General features: G+C 39.5%; 2 protein-coding genes across 5 annotated transcripts; both read left to right on the plus strand.

Moving 5' to 3' along the window:
• Window positions 1-1,307: 1,307 nt before the first annotated feature.
• ddx5 (DEAD (Asp-Glu-Ala-Asp) box helicase 5) lies at window positions 1,308-7,129 on the plus strand. 4 transcript variants are annotated; one of them, XM_058414873.1, is made up of 13 exons: window positions 1,308-1,486; window positions 2,159-2,345; window positions 3,090-3,186; window positions 3,278-3,411; window positions 3,497-3,562; window positions 3,645-3,786; window positions 3,868-4,028; window positions 4,260-4,432; window positions 4,667-4,777; window positions 4,853-4,914; window positions 5,001-5,060; window positions 5,972-6,206; window positions 6,384-6,549. In XM_058414873.1, the coding sequence occupies exons 1-13, from the start codon at window positions 1,446-1,448 to the stop codon at window positions 6,415-6,417; spliced, it is 1,503 nt and encodes a 500-aa protein (XP_058270856.1). In that variant the 5' UTR covers window positions 1,308-1,445; the 3' UTR covers window positions 6,418-6,549. The 4 variants fall into 4 exon arrangements, with proteins under 4 accessions (XP_058270856.1, XP_058270863.1, XP_058270836.1 ...); XM_058414880.1 differs by having other exon boundaries at window positions 2,162-2,345; XM_058414853.1 differs by having other exon boundaries at window positions 1,309-1,486; window positions 5,972-6,193; window positions 6,384-7,129.
• A 998-nt stretch (window positions 7,130-8,127) lies between these two features.
• pglyrp6 (peptidoglycan recognition protein 6) lies at window positions 8,128-12,569 on the plus strand. Its single transcript, XM_058376122.1, has 6 exons — window positions 8,128-8,278; window positions 8,473-8,636; window positions 10,202-11,020; window positions 11,304-11,514; window positions 12,075-12,369; window positions 12,481-12,569. Exons 2-6 carry the CDS (start codon window positions 8,573-8,575, stop codon window positions 12,493-12,495), a joined length of 1,404 nt encoding a protein of 467 aa, XP_058232105.1. The 5' UTR covers window positions 8,128-8,278; window positions 8,473-8,572; the 3' UTR covers window positions 12,496-12,569.
• The last annotated feature ends 3,205 nt before the right edge of the window (window positions 12,570-15,774 follow it).

Raw genomic sequence — 15,774 nt, forward strand, 5'->3', positions numbered from 1 at the left:
ATAAATTACAGACACAATTTAATAATCTTCAGTTGAAAATTTTGGGATTACAGCAACTGAAGAATGAGGATCAGAAATATTGATCATTGACTGCATAGAGACAGTGTGAAGACCTGAGTAATAAAACAAAGTACAGAGACACATTTATTATGGAGTCTAAGAAAAAGATGATATTCTGTCCCCAAAGACTGCAATATAACTTTAATGTTTGACAAAATGACCACTAATGTTAAAGACTATGATGTTCATATTAAACATTCTTTCAGCACACACAATACTGTTTGGCTTTTTAGTGTTCAGTTGTAGAAGAGTAATGATTACGTGTGTGTGTGTGTGTGTGTGTATATATATATATAACATAATCCCACTATCCGGAGTCACCCACAACAGTATATGTTCTGTTTTGAGTCTGGGTTTTCTCAAGGTTTCTTCCACATGTGCTCTGAGTTTTTCTTTGCCACTGTCGTCTCTGGTTTTCTGTAAAGTGCTTTTGTGACAGTGTCTGTATCTCAAATGTCAAATTTAAATGTCCATCTGTCCATTTCAGTGATGAAACAAAATGTGCAGTGTCCAAAAACACTCTCCGAACATCTTACCAGCATCACAGAAGTTAAAACTGGCATATGTCATGGTCTGATAGGGACACCCTATTTGAAGAACCTCTCAGATGGATAACTCAAAGAAGGGTTGTGGGGATTAATTGACTGAAACCAGGACTACATTTCTGGAAATATACTATATTGCCAAAAGTTTTGGGACACCCCTCCATATCATTGAATTCAGGTGTTGTTGGGGGAAGGACTCGCTCTTCCATGTCTTTATGGACCTTGCTTTGTGCACTGGTATGCAGTCATGTTGGAACAGGAAGGGGTCATCCCAAAAAACTGTTTCCACAAAGTTGGGGGCATGAAATTGTCCAAAATGTCTTGGTATGCTGAAGCATTGAGTTCTTTCACTGGAACTAAGGGTTCAAGTCCAACCCCTGAAAAACAACACCTGAATTCAAGGATTTGGCGGGGTGTCCCAAAACTTTTGGCAACATCGTGTATATCTAAAGAGATTATGAAAGGGTTGTATTTTTCTTCTTAAAAAATTATTTGTAAGTAGATTCATATTTTGTAATGGCATCGTGAGTCACTAATGTTTCAGAATGAATGACTTTCATACACAAATTTATTAATCACCTCGATTTATATGACATGCGGGGTGGGGTTTACTGCAAACGGAAGTAGGCCGCAACACGTGCAGGCCCGTGACGTATTTTCCAAGATGTCATTTCCTGTTAGTATATAAACCCAAGGAGTGTCTGTTACTACCGGCATTGAGGACGCCATCACTGCTGGTAAAGGGAACAGAGTGGGGGCTGAAATTAATCTCATCATAGTATTTTAATTTTTTTTATTTATTAGACTATTACTTTCTAGTCTTCGTTAACTACAAAAAAAATGCCCGGATATTCCGACAGAGACCGCAACCGCGACAGAAGGTAAAAATTCTCTCACTTTCATCCTCGCTCTTCTGATTTAACTTCTATCCGTTTATTTTATTTTTATTATTATAATTATATCTATATCACTGTATAAGTTAGCCCTTAAGCCATCACATCGAAATCGAATGAGGAGATGTTTTAAGGCCGCTTCATATCAGCTAACGTGTTAGCCTCCTCGATAGCCTAGCTAGATAACAATTCCACATTTATTTACATTTGATGAATTTATTTTAATATATAAAAAAATGTCGAGATGACTGAATAGGAATGCGATTCATTATCTAATATTAGTGTAAGTGTTTTTTGAGTGGAATGTATATTTCATGTATCCTTCCTAAAGCCAGATGTTCTCTAGGCCTCACCATGTGGCTGAAACTGCTAGCGGTACAAAATGCCGGCCGGCTTTTTCTTTGTTTCCCTGCCGGGAAGAATTAAAATGGCAGCGGCTTAAAACATGACTCAGTCCCCGAGCCCTTCGTCAAACTTCAGCACGATTTTTCTTCCCTTTAGTAATCATTTTCCTCGAGTTATTTTCACGACAGATCATTGGTGATTTATTATGATAAAGCCTGATGAAGGTTGCGTCTTTTATGTAATGCGCGTGCGCGTCGTGTTTATGAACTGCACGCGATATAACAAGGAGGAAATAAACGTGTGTGTGTGTGTCAGCAGTTATGGCAACAGTTACAGCAGCGGGCCTCCGCGGTTTGGTGGGAGTCGAGGTGGACCTCCGTCCGGGAAGAAGTTTGGCAGTCCAGGAGACAGACTGCGCAAGAAACACTGGAACCTGGACGAGCTGCCCAAGTTCGAGAAGAACTTTTACCAAGAGCACCCGGATGTAGCGCACAGATCATCGGTACAGGAACCCTATCTGTTCTTCATTCATGTTCATTTAAAGCATGACAAATGTTTTATCTATGTACTACACATGCATGTTATATCACTTCCACATGATTTTGTTTTCTTTTAAAGCTCAGGAATGGACAATCACATCTCAGGTGCTGCAGAATAGATGTTTAGATGTTTATTACATGTTTATACATGTTTAGTCCTTTAGTGTTTGTTCACAAGTGCCAAGAGCACAAGTAAAGATGATGCACCAGATAAGGAAATCGGACACTGCGGTCAATCACGTCCTAGCAGGTTGCATCCATTTATGTTGAAACCAAACGTGTATTCCCAACAGCTTGTTTAGAGCCGATACACATATGCATGCACATGTTATGTCCTTGGTTTTGTACTAGCTTTAGTCTTTAGGAAAGAAAGCTAATTGTTACTAGTAACGAAGCAGCAATCTGTGCAGCTTTCTTCCCAGCCTTTTTCTTCGAGTGCTCGATGACTATATAAGAAGCATTCAGAGAAAATGAAATGCATTTTTATGCATCAGACAGAAAATTACTTTTTGCTGAATGCAGAATGTCTGTATTAATGTACTTAACTTGTGCTCCATATTTTACATTACCTTGTGGCTACTTGGGATTTTGGGCAATCTGACCCTTGTAGATTTGTGTCCAGTTTCTAAACTAAAATTGTGACCAATTTTAACTTTGTTATACTTGGACTTTCAGAACTCAATGTGCTTTTTGGTTTTTTATTGTAGCAAGAAGTGGAGCAGTACAGAAGAAGCAAAGAGATCACAGTCAAAGGGAGAGACTGCCCCAAACCTACAATAGGGTTTCATGAGGCCAATTTTCCCTGTAAGTTAAACCCAATACCATTTTAAAAGGCTTTTATTTTAAAGCTCAGGTCTCTTGGTGGCTAATCTGGTTTTATTTTTTATCTCTGCAGCCTATGTTATGGATGTGATCAATAAACAGAACTGGACTGATCCCACTCCAATCCAAGCTCAGGGGTGGCCACTGGCTCTAAGTGGCAAAGATATGGTTGGCATCGCCCAGACCGGATCTGGGAAAACTCTTTCGGTAAGACCCTTCTAAACCTGATCTTGTGTATGATGTTTGTACTGGCTATATTGTGCATGAATAAAAATATTCTTTCTTTTTTTAGTATTTGCTTCCTGCTATTGTGCACATAAACCACCAACCGTTCCTGGAGCGTGGAGATGGACCTATTGTAAGTGCTGGTTTGATCATTCTTTAAAAAAAACATTCTCCTATGCAGTTCTGGCTTTGCTAAATTGTAGTCTGTTCCTCAGTGCCTGGTGTTGGCGCCCACGCGTGAGTTAGCCCAACAAGTCCAGCAGGTTGCAGTAGACTATGGCAAAGCTTCTCGTCTGAAGTCCACTTGCATCTATGGAGGCGCTCCTAAAGGACCACAGATTCGTGACCTAGAGAGAGGTATGTTTGCTGCTTCTTTTCATGTCTGTAAATTTGTTGCACCCATTTCCTTTGCTCACTTCCTGTAATGCTTTCTCGTAGGAGTTGAGATCTGCATTGCAACTCCAGGGAGGCTTATTGACTTCCTGGAAGCTGGAAAGACTAACCTGCGCAGGTGCACATATCTGGTGTTGGATGAAGCTGACAGAATGCTGGATATGGGATTTGAACCTCAAATCCGTAAAATCGTTGACCAGATTAGGGTATGAATATAGTTTAAGCTTTATCCTAGGATTTTGGGTGGGAGCATCATGAAACCTTGAGTCGGATGATGTTGGGGTTTTGGTTAATGAGTAGTTTAAAGGACATTCTATGCACTTTGTATGCATGCTCCAGCTTTGGTACAAAAGTAAAATAGTTTTTATTTACATTATCTGGCTAAAATAAATGCTTATTTGATCATGCTGAGTAATTTTCTCACATTCACCTTGCAGCCAGACAGACAGACTCTGATGTGGAGCGCTACCTGGCCCAAAGAGGTGCGTCAGCTGGCTGAGGACTTCTTGAAAGATTATGTCCAGATCAATGTGGGAGCTCTGCAGCTCAGTGCCAACCACAACATCCTGCAGATAGTTGATGTATGCAATGATGGAGAGAAAGAGGACAAGTGAGTGGTCTTTTTATTTGGTTTAAGTAGCAGGGTGTTGTGTGGCTTTAAACAGAACATGAATGCTGTATTATGGTGTATTTCACTTAAAGGAGTAAACAGCTATTAGGGCCCTTTATAGTCCGCTTGTGTTAATCTTGAGCTTTTACGCTGTTTAAATGTGATTTTGGACCAGTAGCTTGACATCAGTTATTGATTGCTATTGAGATTTATAAGCTGCTCTTTGTCTTTCAGGTTGCTTCGCCTGCTTGAGGAGATCATGAGCGAGAAGGAGAACAAGACCATCATCTTTGTGGAAACTAAGAGGAGGTGTGATGACCTCACTAGGAGGATGCGCAGGGATGGGTAAGTGTCTCTCGAGTAGCGCTTTCTGTGTGTGTGGATACTGAACCCTCAACATCTGTAAATCTTGTGTTGCAGGTGGCCTGCAATGGGTATACACGGAGACAAAAGCCAGCAGGAGAGAGACTGGGTGCTCAATGGTACGCTTTCATAACCATTGGTTTTTTAAGTATGTGGTGTTTCACTGAGGCTATTTGTTCACTTGTTTTGTTTTTCCACTCCACAGAATTCAAGTTTGGTAAAGCGCCCATTCTCATTGCTACTGACGTGGCATCGAGAGGTCTAGGTACGTAAGTTTTTGTGCTTCTGACTCATGAGTTCTGTATTCAATTTCAGTAGTTTTCATGTAGATTTTTAAACTGCTGTCCCTCTCTCTGAGTTATTCCTCACCTGAAGGTGCAGTCTTGGAGGCAGGACCTTGGCATGACTTGTCCAGAGTCTCCGGAGGGTCTGGAGCTCCTTTGCTGGAGTTCTACCTATTCTGCCAGCCAATCAAATTGTGTACAGAGGTGTCGGGAGTTCTCGTGCCCCTGGTGCGCTGGCCAGCCACTGAGGAGCGCGGCATTGTGGGATAGCTGCGGTGGCTCCTGCTTTTGCATAGCTTCAGCTGCAATTGTGGAAAGTTGTTGAGGTCTCACTCGATGGGGCCGCTTCCACACAATTTGGCCTTTGAAATGCGAGCAGCTGGTGGTTATATGCACGCCTCTGTACTGAATGCGATACCCAGGCTAGCTGAGTTTTCCCTCCTGTTCTGGCTTCGATCATGTCGAGTCCTGCCAAAGAGAGACCCTGTCAAGTGACCACTGGTTGATTTGGAAAGACTATTTCTTGACTAATCTTGTAAAATCCGAGCCAACCTTTAACGATTTCATTTCAAGCAAGATGCAACATTTGGACTTCAGTGTCCCAAAGTCTGTAGGTAGTCTTTGCATCTGTGTGGTGAAGCAAAATGTGCTTTAAGGCCTAGCGATGGAAAGCACCTGATTTGTCCGTTAATCCTGTGAGGAGCTCAGTGTAGTTTCTTCAAGACTGGAGAGATTTATGGGACATAAACTTGCTTGATATTTTGATGTTCCAATCTGGGAAGTACATGCCTTCCTGTAAATAATTGTGTATTAATGTCTCTTTGCTGCTGTGGTGGTGCACGTACTGTGCATACTCCCTTTCCACCACGCTGCATCACAATCATTCTCACAGATGTCGAGGACGTCAAGTTTGTGATTAATTTCGATTATCCCAACAACTCCGAGGACTACATCCACCGCATCGGCCGAACGGCACGCAGCCAGAAAACTGGAACAGCCTACACCTTCTTCACGCCCAACAACTTTAAACAAGCGCAAGACCTCGTCTCTGTCCTCCGTGAAGCCAACCAAGCCATCAATCCCAAACTCATCCAGATGGCAGAAGACAGAGGAGGTAAATCTAATTGGTGAGATACAAGAACTATGGCTCATCTACAGCCACTTTTCCTCCCCTTTTTCCACAGTTTTCCATGTAGAGGTTTAAGACGACTTTCCCAGGGCTCTAGTGTTTTGTACAGACCATTACATTTATCAAGTGTCAGTTTCTTTCCTTAACTGAACTTTTCTGTTTCGTGGCGCTTTAGGTCGTTCAAGGGGCGGTCGAGGTGGCGGGTATAGAGATGATCGCCGGGATCGTTACTCTGGAGGCAGACGGGACTTTAACTACAGCCAAGACAGTCGCGGCAGCGATCGCAGTTACGACAACGGACCAAAGAAAGCCTTCAGTAACAAGACACAGAACGGGGTAGCGTACAGTAACGGGACCAGTAATTACAATGGAAACAGCAATAATGGCTTCAGTGGTGCTTACAATGGACAGTCCAACTTTAATGGCAATCAGTCTGGTGGCTTTGGAAACCAGGCTTTCCAGAATAAGCAGTTTGAGGCCAACCAGGGAGCTGCTCTGAATGGTGCAAACCACAATGCCCAGTTTCCCTTCAACTCCCAGCAGCAGCTGCCAATGCAGCCCATGATGCCCTTTTCCATGCCCCCACCTAACTTTCCCTAGATAAACTTGCGCACACCTGCATACGCACAGTATAATTTATTGCCTTTATTGCGTAACCTATATTTCATGACTGTTAAATGTTCTCCATCGAACAGAATTTAAAATGACTTCTATTCCATCTTTGTCCTAAAGTCTGCAGTGCAGCAGCAGTGATGGTGCACTTTTTTTTGTTTTTGTTTTTTGTTTTTTTATTTTATATATGTATATTCCATTACTCATACTTTTTGTACTAGTTTCATCCATTCTTAAAATTTACACCTGTAAATTTTCAGATTATTCTGGGCCGTTACACGGCCCTTAAATAAAACGGCAAAAAATCCACATTGTTGTGTTCTTTTCTTCTCTGAAAACAAATCCTGTATCATAGCAGGTGAGGTTTGGACTAAATAAACTGTAATATGAAATCAAATAAATGAAATAAAATATGAAATAAGTCTTTTAGATTTTATAGAAAAACTGAAGGCATCATTAAATCGTTTTTCAATTAATTGACCTTCTTGGTGCATGTTGCCAAATGGGAGTTATAAATAAATGGAAACCAACTGGTATTCATTCTTTTTTTTTTTTTTTTTTTTTTTTTTGCACAAGTTACTGGTCAAGCATGTTATCAGAAATATAGATTTATTTATATTTATTCTATCCTCCTCATGTGACTGGAATGTCCGATCTGAATTTTAACCGGCTAGAAAAACTGCAACCAATGTATTTATGGCCTCTGTACAATCCATCTTGGAACTTCCTACTTCCCTCCTCAGGCAGTTCACATGGCTTCACCAGTTTGAGGTTGTGGTGGTGGGGAAGTGGATGTGTAGAAAACATCAGTGCTTGCAATTCCGCTTTGTGAATATGGATATCTTTTGCATACAAAATCTTGAAAAACACAGAAAAGTGGAGTGTGTGTGTAGTCATTGTTTATTCTGTATTTTTGCACCACAGTTTCACGGTAAATCGATCATTGTAGTTCTTGAAATTGCACATCGGAATAAAAATGATGGGGGTGATAACCATTTTAAAAAGATCTCTGGACCAAAACATCACAATATCTCAAAAAAAGTGATGTGTGTGAGAGAGTAGGCATTTTAAATGATTTTTCCTCCTGTTCAATAGTTGAAAACTTCTCAGCCATGAATGCTGCATGATTCCACTTGCTTAAGCAGTCGGGTTTGGGCTTGGCTCCTGCTTGCTGGAAAATATCTCTAACCACAAAGCTTCTTTGCAGACTCTTTTGAACACTCCTTGCCTATATTACAGTGCACATTGTTCACTCAAGTAATTGACGCAATCAGAACTTGTGTACTTCATGTCCTTGTTTTACTGAACCGGTATGGTTTCCTGTATGTACGTGTGTACAAGCCTCTTTTTTTTTTTTCTCAATCGTGGTGCAGTGCCATGGCATGAGAATGGCTACACAATGAAATATAACTATAGAATTATATCCTGACAGACGGCTTAATGATTACCTACTGCAGGGTATGTATTAGAAATACACGTTACTGTTCTCGACTTGAAGCTGAAGACTGTTTGCAAGCCTGTGGAAAATTGATATGTAGGGCCTTGAATGTTTAAACTGGAAGGGCCCATATTGCACATGCCGTTTTCCCATGATTCAATTGACAGGAATGGGTTTCACAGGGACTTTATCAGTATATTCTCTTATGTAACAGGATATCAAGAGGATGTGGATATAAAAGGTGGCATATTTAGCGCAGGCAGTGTCTTGTTCCTTATTTTCAACACGGATTGTATTCTGAGAGATTCGTACTCATGGATTTACAATACAGATGGATGGTTTTCTTGGGTGTGCTGGTAGTCCAGTGTTTCACAGATGGTAAGTAATATTTTTTTTGGGTGGTTTGAATATGATTGAGAAATTTGTCCGTAATTGCTTTTAATTTTTTTTCCTTAACATTGGTTTTTAGGTAAAGTTTAGATATATAACATTTCTGAATTCATTTTTTTTTTTCACAGTTTGCTTTTAATGCTAGAATGAAGGAACTAGGCTTAAGATCCACTTTAGTCTCTAATCTCGTGCACAGTGTAGGGCCAGTAAGCAAAACAAGCCATTCTTTTACATAAAGAGAATCGCTTAGACAGTCTACCGAACAAGATCAAATCAAGATGAAGATACGTCCGTATTCTTTGGGAGGAGGATCTTTAAATATTATTTTCTATAAGATTTTCTTACCTGTTCTAGCAACATTTTAGCTATATGAGAAATGTACTTAATCTAAATGACATACATATACAGATTCAGCAATATAAAAAATACACTTTTTTTTCCCCAGAGGTCAGTCAGGTTATGAGTTGTGTATTGTTTTTTGTTTGTTCTGTGGAGAAATATCATGTTCCTCTATTATGATATGAACCGCCTCTCTGGTTTAGCTTTTACTGGTGCGATATAATAATAAAATTTTTTTATTCCCTTTGAGATATTAACTGATTTAGTGTAAAGGAAAGACTTGTTATAGGGAAATAATCCACGATAAAGTCATGGGACGCCATTACCACCCCGAGACCGATTATTTTCCAATAGCGCCACATCCCAAAGTGTTTTATTTCTCTTATACTACAGCCATTTACAATGACAATACTACCATTTGCACTATTATAGCTCAATTTTTTTTGCCTTCTTGTTCTTGAAGTGCAGCTTGTTAATTTACCAAGAAAAAAACAGGAAAGTGTAAATTCTCCCTATTGCTGAAAACATACCAACATACCACCAAGCCTCCTTCTATAAAAATTTTCTACACATGAAGAAATCATCAGAATGTAAATCGTTATGTTTTTCTACGCTAAATACCATTGTTTAATCCACTTGATAGAATGATAGAATGCGGTGCAGCCACTGTATTTTTACACCATAAGTGAGCTATTAATATGAATGAGTTATCTGGTGTAATAAGCTAATTATCTGGAGTTATTACACCAAAAGTGAGGTATTAGAATGAATACATTAATATCCATCTGTGATTTGTCTTGCGGTCAGCACTAGTATTAACACTTGATCACACAGGTTTGAGAATTTAACAGTAGAATGAGAATAATCTGCTGAGGAGGTAAACAGAGCTTTTTCCCCTTTGTGCAGAATTAATACTAATGTGATGCCCTTTCTTCAATCTTGCGTCCAATAATCATATTATTTGCCTTGGCCTTAGTTAGAAGTAGATAAGAAAATCCATGAACACAAAGAGCAAATGTTTAAAAAAACAAGGCGTAGTCCGAAAGCAAGGCAAGGTCATTCAGGGTTCCTACTTATTAGAATCATTGGCAATAAACTGTATGATCAGTATATATATAATAGTTATATAATAGCTAATAAATAATCTTGTAAGCTTTATTATGCCTGCTTTAAATGCTAATACTGATTTATTCCCTGCTCTTCTTCCTGGTTAGACAGCTACACAAAGCACATGGATAACTTCATTAAAGTGGTGGAGATTATTGAGTCGGAGAACCCTGAGCTCGAGCCTCTAGCTGTGCTGAGGGGTTTGCGTAAAGCTGCTGGCATTGACACACCATTTATCCAGCATTATCTTGGTCCCCTCAGTGACACACAGAGTCTTGTACTGAAGGCAACACTCACTGATTACATCTCCAGCGTTCTTAAACACTGGGTGGTGCAGGATTTGGAAGAAGGTGTAGTTCTCACAGCAGATGGAACCACTGTGGCTCTGACTCCTCTTCTGCTGGGCCTCGAGGCTGGTCTGAAGTCCACTTCCTGGCCAAATGTGCCTGGTCTCTACCCTCTTTCCCTCACCAAGAACCTAGCTCTCTCATTCCTTCAGCATTCCCAGGCTGATCCCTCCACCTCATCACGTCTGGGACCTGGCGGATGTTGGGACAATGTGAGAGCTCCTCGGGTCTTCAGTCTCTCTGGTGTGGCCTCCTTGGCTACAGATGCTCAAATAAACGGAGGCATGGATGGAATGATTTTAGGAAAGCATGTTGCTAAACCTAACAAACGCATGCTAACTTTAAGTAGCCTTCTGAGACAGTACTACAACTATCAGCTGACCAGTGCAGGGCTCGATGCTGCACCTGCTCTGATCAGCCAGCTTCGCAGAAGCAATTTCAGGAAGATGATCAGCCTTGTTTCTCTGAAAAAGCAGCTAGCTAGGTCTCTGAGTATATATCGAAGGCTGGATGGATATCGGAATAAACAAAAGGTGGATATGGATAAAGGGTTGAAGGAATTTGTTCACAGTTACATGGGTATGTTACTTTTCAATTGAATTCTTTTTGTGTAGTCAGAAAAGTCTCATTCTTTATTGTTACAGCAGTAATTCTTAGAAGATAGAAATCCAAGTGAGATTATTGACTGAAGAGAGGCTTAGGCACAAGCTAGCATGTTGAAACATGGACTAGTAGTAGGCATTAGCTTTTTAACTCTACTGTGGTTTTACATGTTGTCGTAGATGTTCTCTTTCTTGTCTCATGATGTCACTTTGACTAAGCTACAGTAAGATTACCCGTTACATCTGTGCCTCATCCTCAGACTGTCCAGCCATCATTCCACGTTGCATGTGGGAAGCTCAGCCTTACCGTGGCACTCCCATTCTGCTGTCGCCGCCTTTATCCTTCCTATATATCCATCACACGTATGAGCCATCCCAGCCATGTCTGACCTTCCAGCAGTGTTCTCGAGACATGAGGTCTATGCAGCGCTTCCATCAGGATGACCGTGGCTGGGATGACATTGGATACAGGTGTGAGCAGAAAACAATGATATTCAGAATATTTGGCATATGACCACATGTTTAGTACACTATAAAAGATGTAATGCAGACATGACATTATTCTCTGTACATCCTTAAATTTTATCTACTGTATACACACTATATGACCAAAAGTTTGTGGACACCTGACCATCACACCCAAAATGCAGTTCTTCCCCAATCTTTTGCCACAGAGATGGAGGCACATAATCGTGTAGAATGTCATTGTATTGTTCAGAAAATATTTACTCTCTTAAAAATTCTTTATTCTAATTAAAAGTAGACATTAAATGATCTTCTTTTTCATTTTCTCAGATTGGTAAGAGGACAGTAATAGCAATGTCAGGATAATATGTGTCTAAAATCAAATATTAGTAAACAATTTATACATTTTTTTCTGAAATTGTATAATATTTTGTAGTTGACACTGAACACCAGTTAATACTTACCATAAAAACACACTCAGGTCCCAAAGGTTCTTTCAAACTGATGGTTTATTTTAATCTCAGCAGTCACATATTCTCATGCTTCAGTTTCTATCTACTCTGCAGCTTCGTGGCTGGTTCTGATGGCTACTTGTATGAAGGCCGTGGCTGGCTCTGGCAAGGTGCTCACACCAAAGGCCACAACTCTATAGGCTACGGCGTCTCCTTCATAGGAGACTACATGTCCAGCATCCCTTCTAATCGCACCATGGACCTAGTGAGGAACCAGCTGGCTAAGTGTGCCACAGAGGGAGGGAAGCTGGTCTCAAACTTCATCATACATGGGCACAGACAGGTGGTGAACACCTCCTGTCCTGGAGATGCCTTTTACAGTGAGATCCAGGGGTGGGAGCACTTTGGGGTAAGAGCTGACTTTACTAAAACTCAAGTTATAAATTGTATCTATATTTACTTGTATATTCTCTGGCATGATCTGTGAGTGTAAGAGTTTTGTGTGTTTTTTTGATTGCAGGAGGTTAAAACATGAAGACTCTTAAGACCAAGGTATTTTGCAGAATGAACAGAAATAATCTGCAGAATAAATATATCTCATATGCACCACCCTGGCTCGATGCGTCATCACTATTTCTGAGAATCTATATGTTTTAAATCTAGGGAGATCTCAAAATTTTGCAGGGTGAATTTTATTTTGCTTACATTGTCATTTATTAATTAAACCTCATTGTCTTTTTGCTTGTTATCTTACTCAACCAGTCCAGAATTTCATGGTAGTTAAAAAAGTAACTCATAAGATTTTACATGTAGTTTCCTGTATGCTGTAGTTGCTACTACTACAGCTTTGTTACGTTGTTATTAAGGATTTCTGAATGTGTAATGTACTATAACAAGAATACATACATGTGTATGCAAGCTGTAAATCCACTACTGAACAAGGATTCGGCAAGAAAAAAATGACACACCTCAAAGTGAAGGTGAAATATGAGGTGAAGAACATGTTTAGTTGTTGTTGATCTTTCGGCTGCTCCCTGCGTGTGAGGGGTCGCCACAGCGGACCAACTGGTCCACACAACAAATTGGCACAGGTTTTACGTCGGATGCCCTTCCTTACACAACCCTCCCATTTCTATCCGGGCTTGGGACCGGCACTGCATCCAGTGGCTGGGGTTTGGGCATTGGCTGGGAACCTGTTTAGTCATGGGGTAAAATAAAACAGAGCTCAGAAGGCTTCTCACCAAATAGTTTTATAGCTTAAGTTGCCAGCTCTTTCAAGCAAGGCACTCAGAATACACATATTCTGAATATTTTGTATCAAACTTTATTCTCAGCTCTAGTTCAAATCCGAATTTTGACTGTAAAAATAAAGCTAGTAAAGCCTTCCAGTATTTCAGGATACACCTTTCCTAAAATATTTCAACATGTACAGGGTTCTGGCATAGGTCTGGAAAACTTAAAAGCTAACAGACATACAATGCAAAACTTAAAATGTTAATTCTGGATGAAACTGGATAGCATTTCTTTGTCCCCATAATTTCACCCTTTAGAAATGTTACTTTTGCAGCTACATATTTATGGATTTTAACCGCAAACATTTTCAAGTGCTTGGGTATAATAAATTACAGCCGAATATTTTTGCCTCGCACACACTCTCAGCTTTATTATAAACAAATAAAAAGCAAATACTACAAAATATACTACATATCCTGCAAACATACTTGGAAACGTCCTTCTACATATTTCACTAAAAAGTTTAAGCTATACCTGCTTCTTTTGTGAGCTTGCCTAGTTTGTCAGACTTTCTTTTTTTGCTAAATATTGGAAATAAACTGTTCATCAGTGTATCGTTTTATTTAATAGATATATTCTTGATAAAGCTTTATGTTTGTTGCAAATTGCTGATAAATCTAGCTGACAGCTGACTGAGAGCTGGCAGTGAACTCCTGCTAAGTCACTCCAGTTCAGCGACTAATTAACAGCATGGTAACTTTTTAACACAAATCACACAAACAGCACATTTATATAACGGGCATGACTCTAATATTATACCCTCATAAAGGTATCTTTCTATTTACTTAAATTTGCCTCAGTAAGCCAAAAAAATGAGGAGTAGCACTGATGGTATCAGTCCAGTTTTCCTCCTGGTTTTCTAAGTTGTTATAATAAGAGCTGAATGCGCCCCCTTGTGGATAAATTAAAATGTTCCGAACAATCATTTGTTATCTCTTGAGTTAAATGGAACAGCTAGATGATGTGATATGATTGTAACATGTGTTTGAGCTGCCTGGTAAAGAGTTTAAAGTTAAATCTATATCAGTTGCAGAACCCCACTCGAGTTCTCCAACATCACCCCATTGCTACACTTCCTCCATTAACAAATAAAAGTTATGGGCATTCTATTGTCAATGGGATTCTAGACCAGTGGTCATGAAATATTTTAGGAAAAATAATAATAAAAAAAGAATCCTAAAAGACATAAAGGACTTCATAGCATCATTTATGCTCTTTTGTCCCATCACCCTGCTCCATTTTGAAACTCAAAATATATACACTATATTGCAGAAAGTTTTTGGACACCCAAAAATTTATCCCAAAGGTGAGGTCAGGACTCTGTGCAGGCCAGTCAAGTTCCTCCACACCAAACTCGCTCATCCATGTCTTTATGGACCTTGCTTTGTGCACTGGTGTGCAGTCATGTTGGAACAGGAAGGAGTCATCCCCAAACTGTTCCCACAAAGTTGGGAGCATGAAATTGTCCAAAAATGTCTTGGTATGCTGAAGCATTAAGAGTTCCTTTCACTGGAACTAAGGGGACAAGCCCAACCCCTGAAAAAACAACACCTGAAGTCAATGATTTGGAGGGGTGTCCCAAAACTTTTGGCAATAAAGTATATGTGCCCCTGCTCAGCATACTGCACCTTGAGTGACCATGATGGTCTCTGATCAGGCTGACTAAACAATCACTTGTGACCCAGATTCTCAAAACAGACCAAACTTTCATCTGTGATAACATGATTGGGAAAAAAAATGTTTACACTTTCCCACTAGAGGGTACTAAAGAGAGGGTATCATGTGGTGCACCTTGCCTCTTAAATACAATTTAACCCTAACAACGGAATTTGTCACATTAGGAATATACAAGCACACAACATAAATTTCTATTAAAATAAAAAAAAATAAAAATAAAGCCTGTTACCTGGTTTTCAAACTAGGGAATCTCCCAGTGACATCCATGCCCTTAGCACTGTAAATATACCCCAAATACCTGTGGAACGCCAACATTAAATACACAATTACATAATAGTGTTGTCCCTTTTTTTTGCTTTTATATCAGTATTATATTTTAGTATTATTATTATATTATATACAGATGCTTGAATAGAATTCACACATAAAATCAATTTCATCTTTTACTGTAAGCAATCGCATGCTGGAAATAAGAAAAAATTATACTAGTTAACTTACTAAACTTACAAAATAAGTTGTTTCCCTGTTTAGATAGATAGATAGATAGATAGATAGATAGATAGATAGATAGATAGATAGACAGACAGACAGACAGACAGATAGATAGATAGATAGATAGATAGATAGATAGATAGATAGATAGATAGATAGACAGACAGGCATATAGATAGATAGATAGATAGATAGATAGATAGATAGATAGATAGATAGATAGATAGATAGATAGATAGATAGATAGATAGATTTATTCATCCCAATGGGAAATTTACAAAAAAAAATGTAATGTAATTCTGGTCACTTTATAGATCAGAGCCAATCTTGCTAATATAAATAGACAGCTGCA

This window comes from Hemibagrus wyckioides, linkage group LG02 (assembly GCF_019097595.1).
Source record: "Hemibagrus wyckioides isolate EC202008001 linkage group LG02, SWU_Hwy_1.0, whole genome shotgun sequence".
Lineage (NCBI taxonomy): Eukaryota > Metazoa > Chordata > Actinopteri > Siluriformes > Bagridae > Hemibagrus > Hemibagrus wyckioides.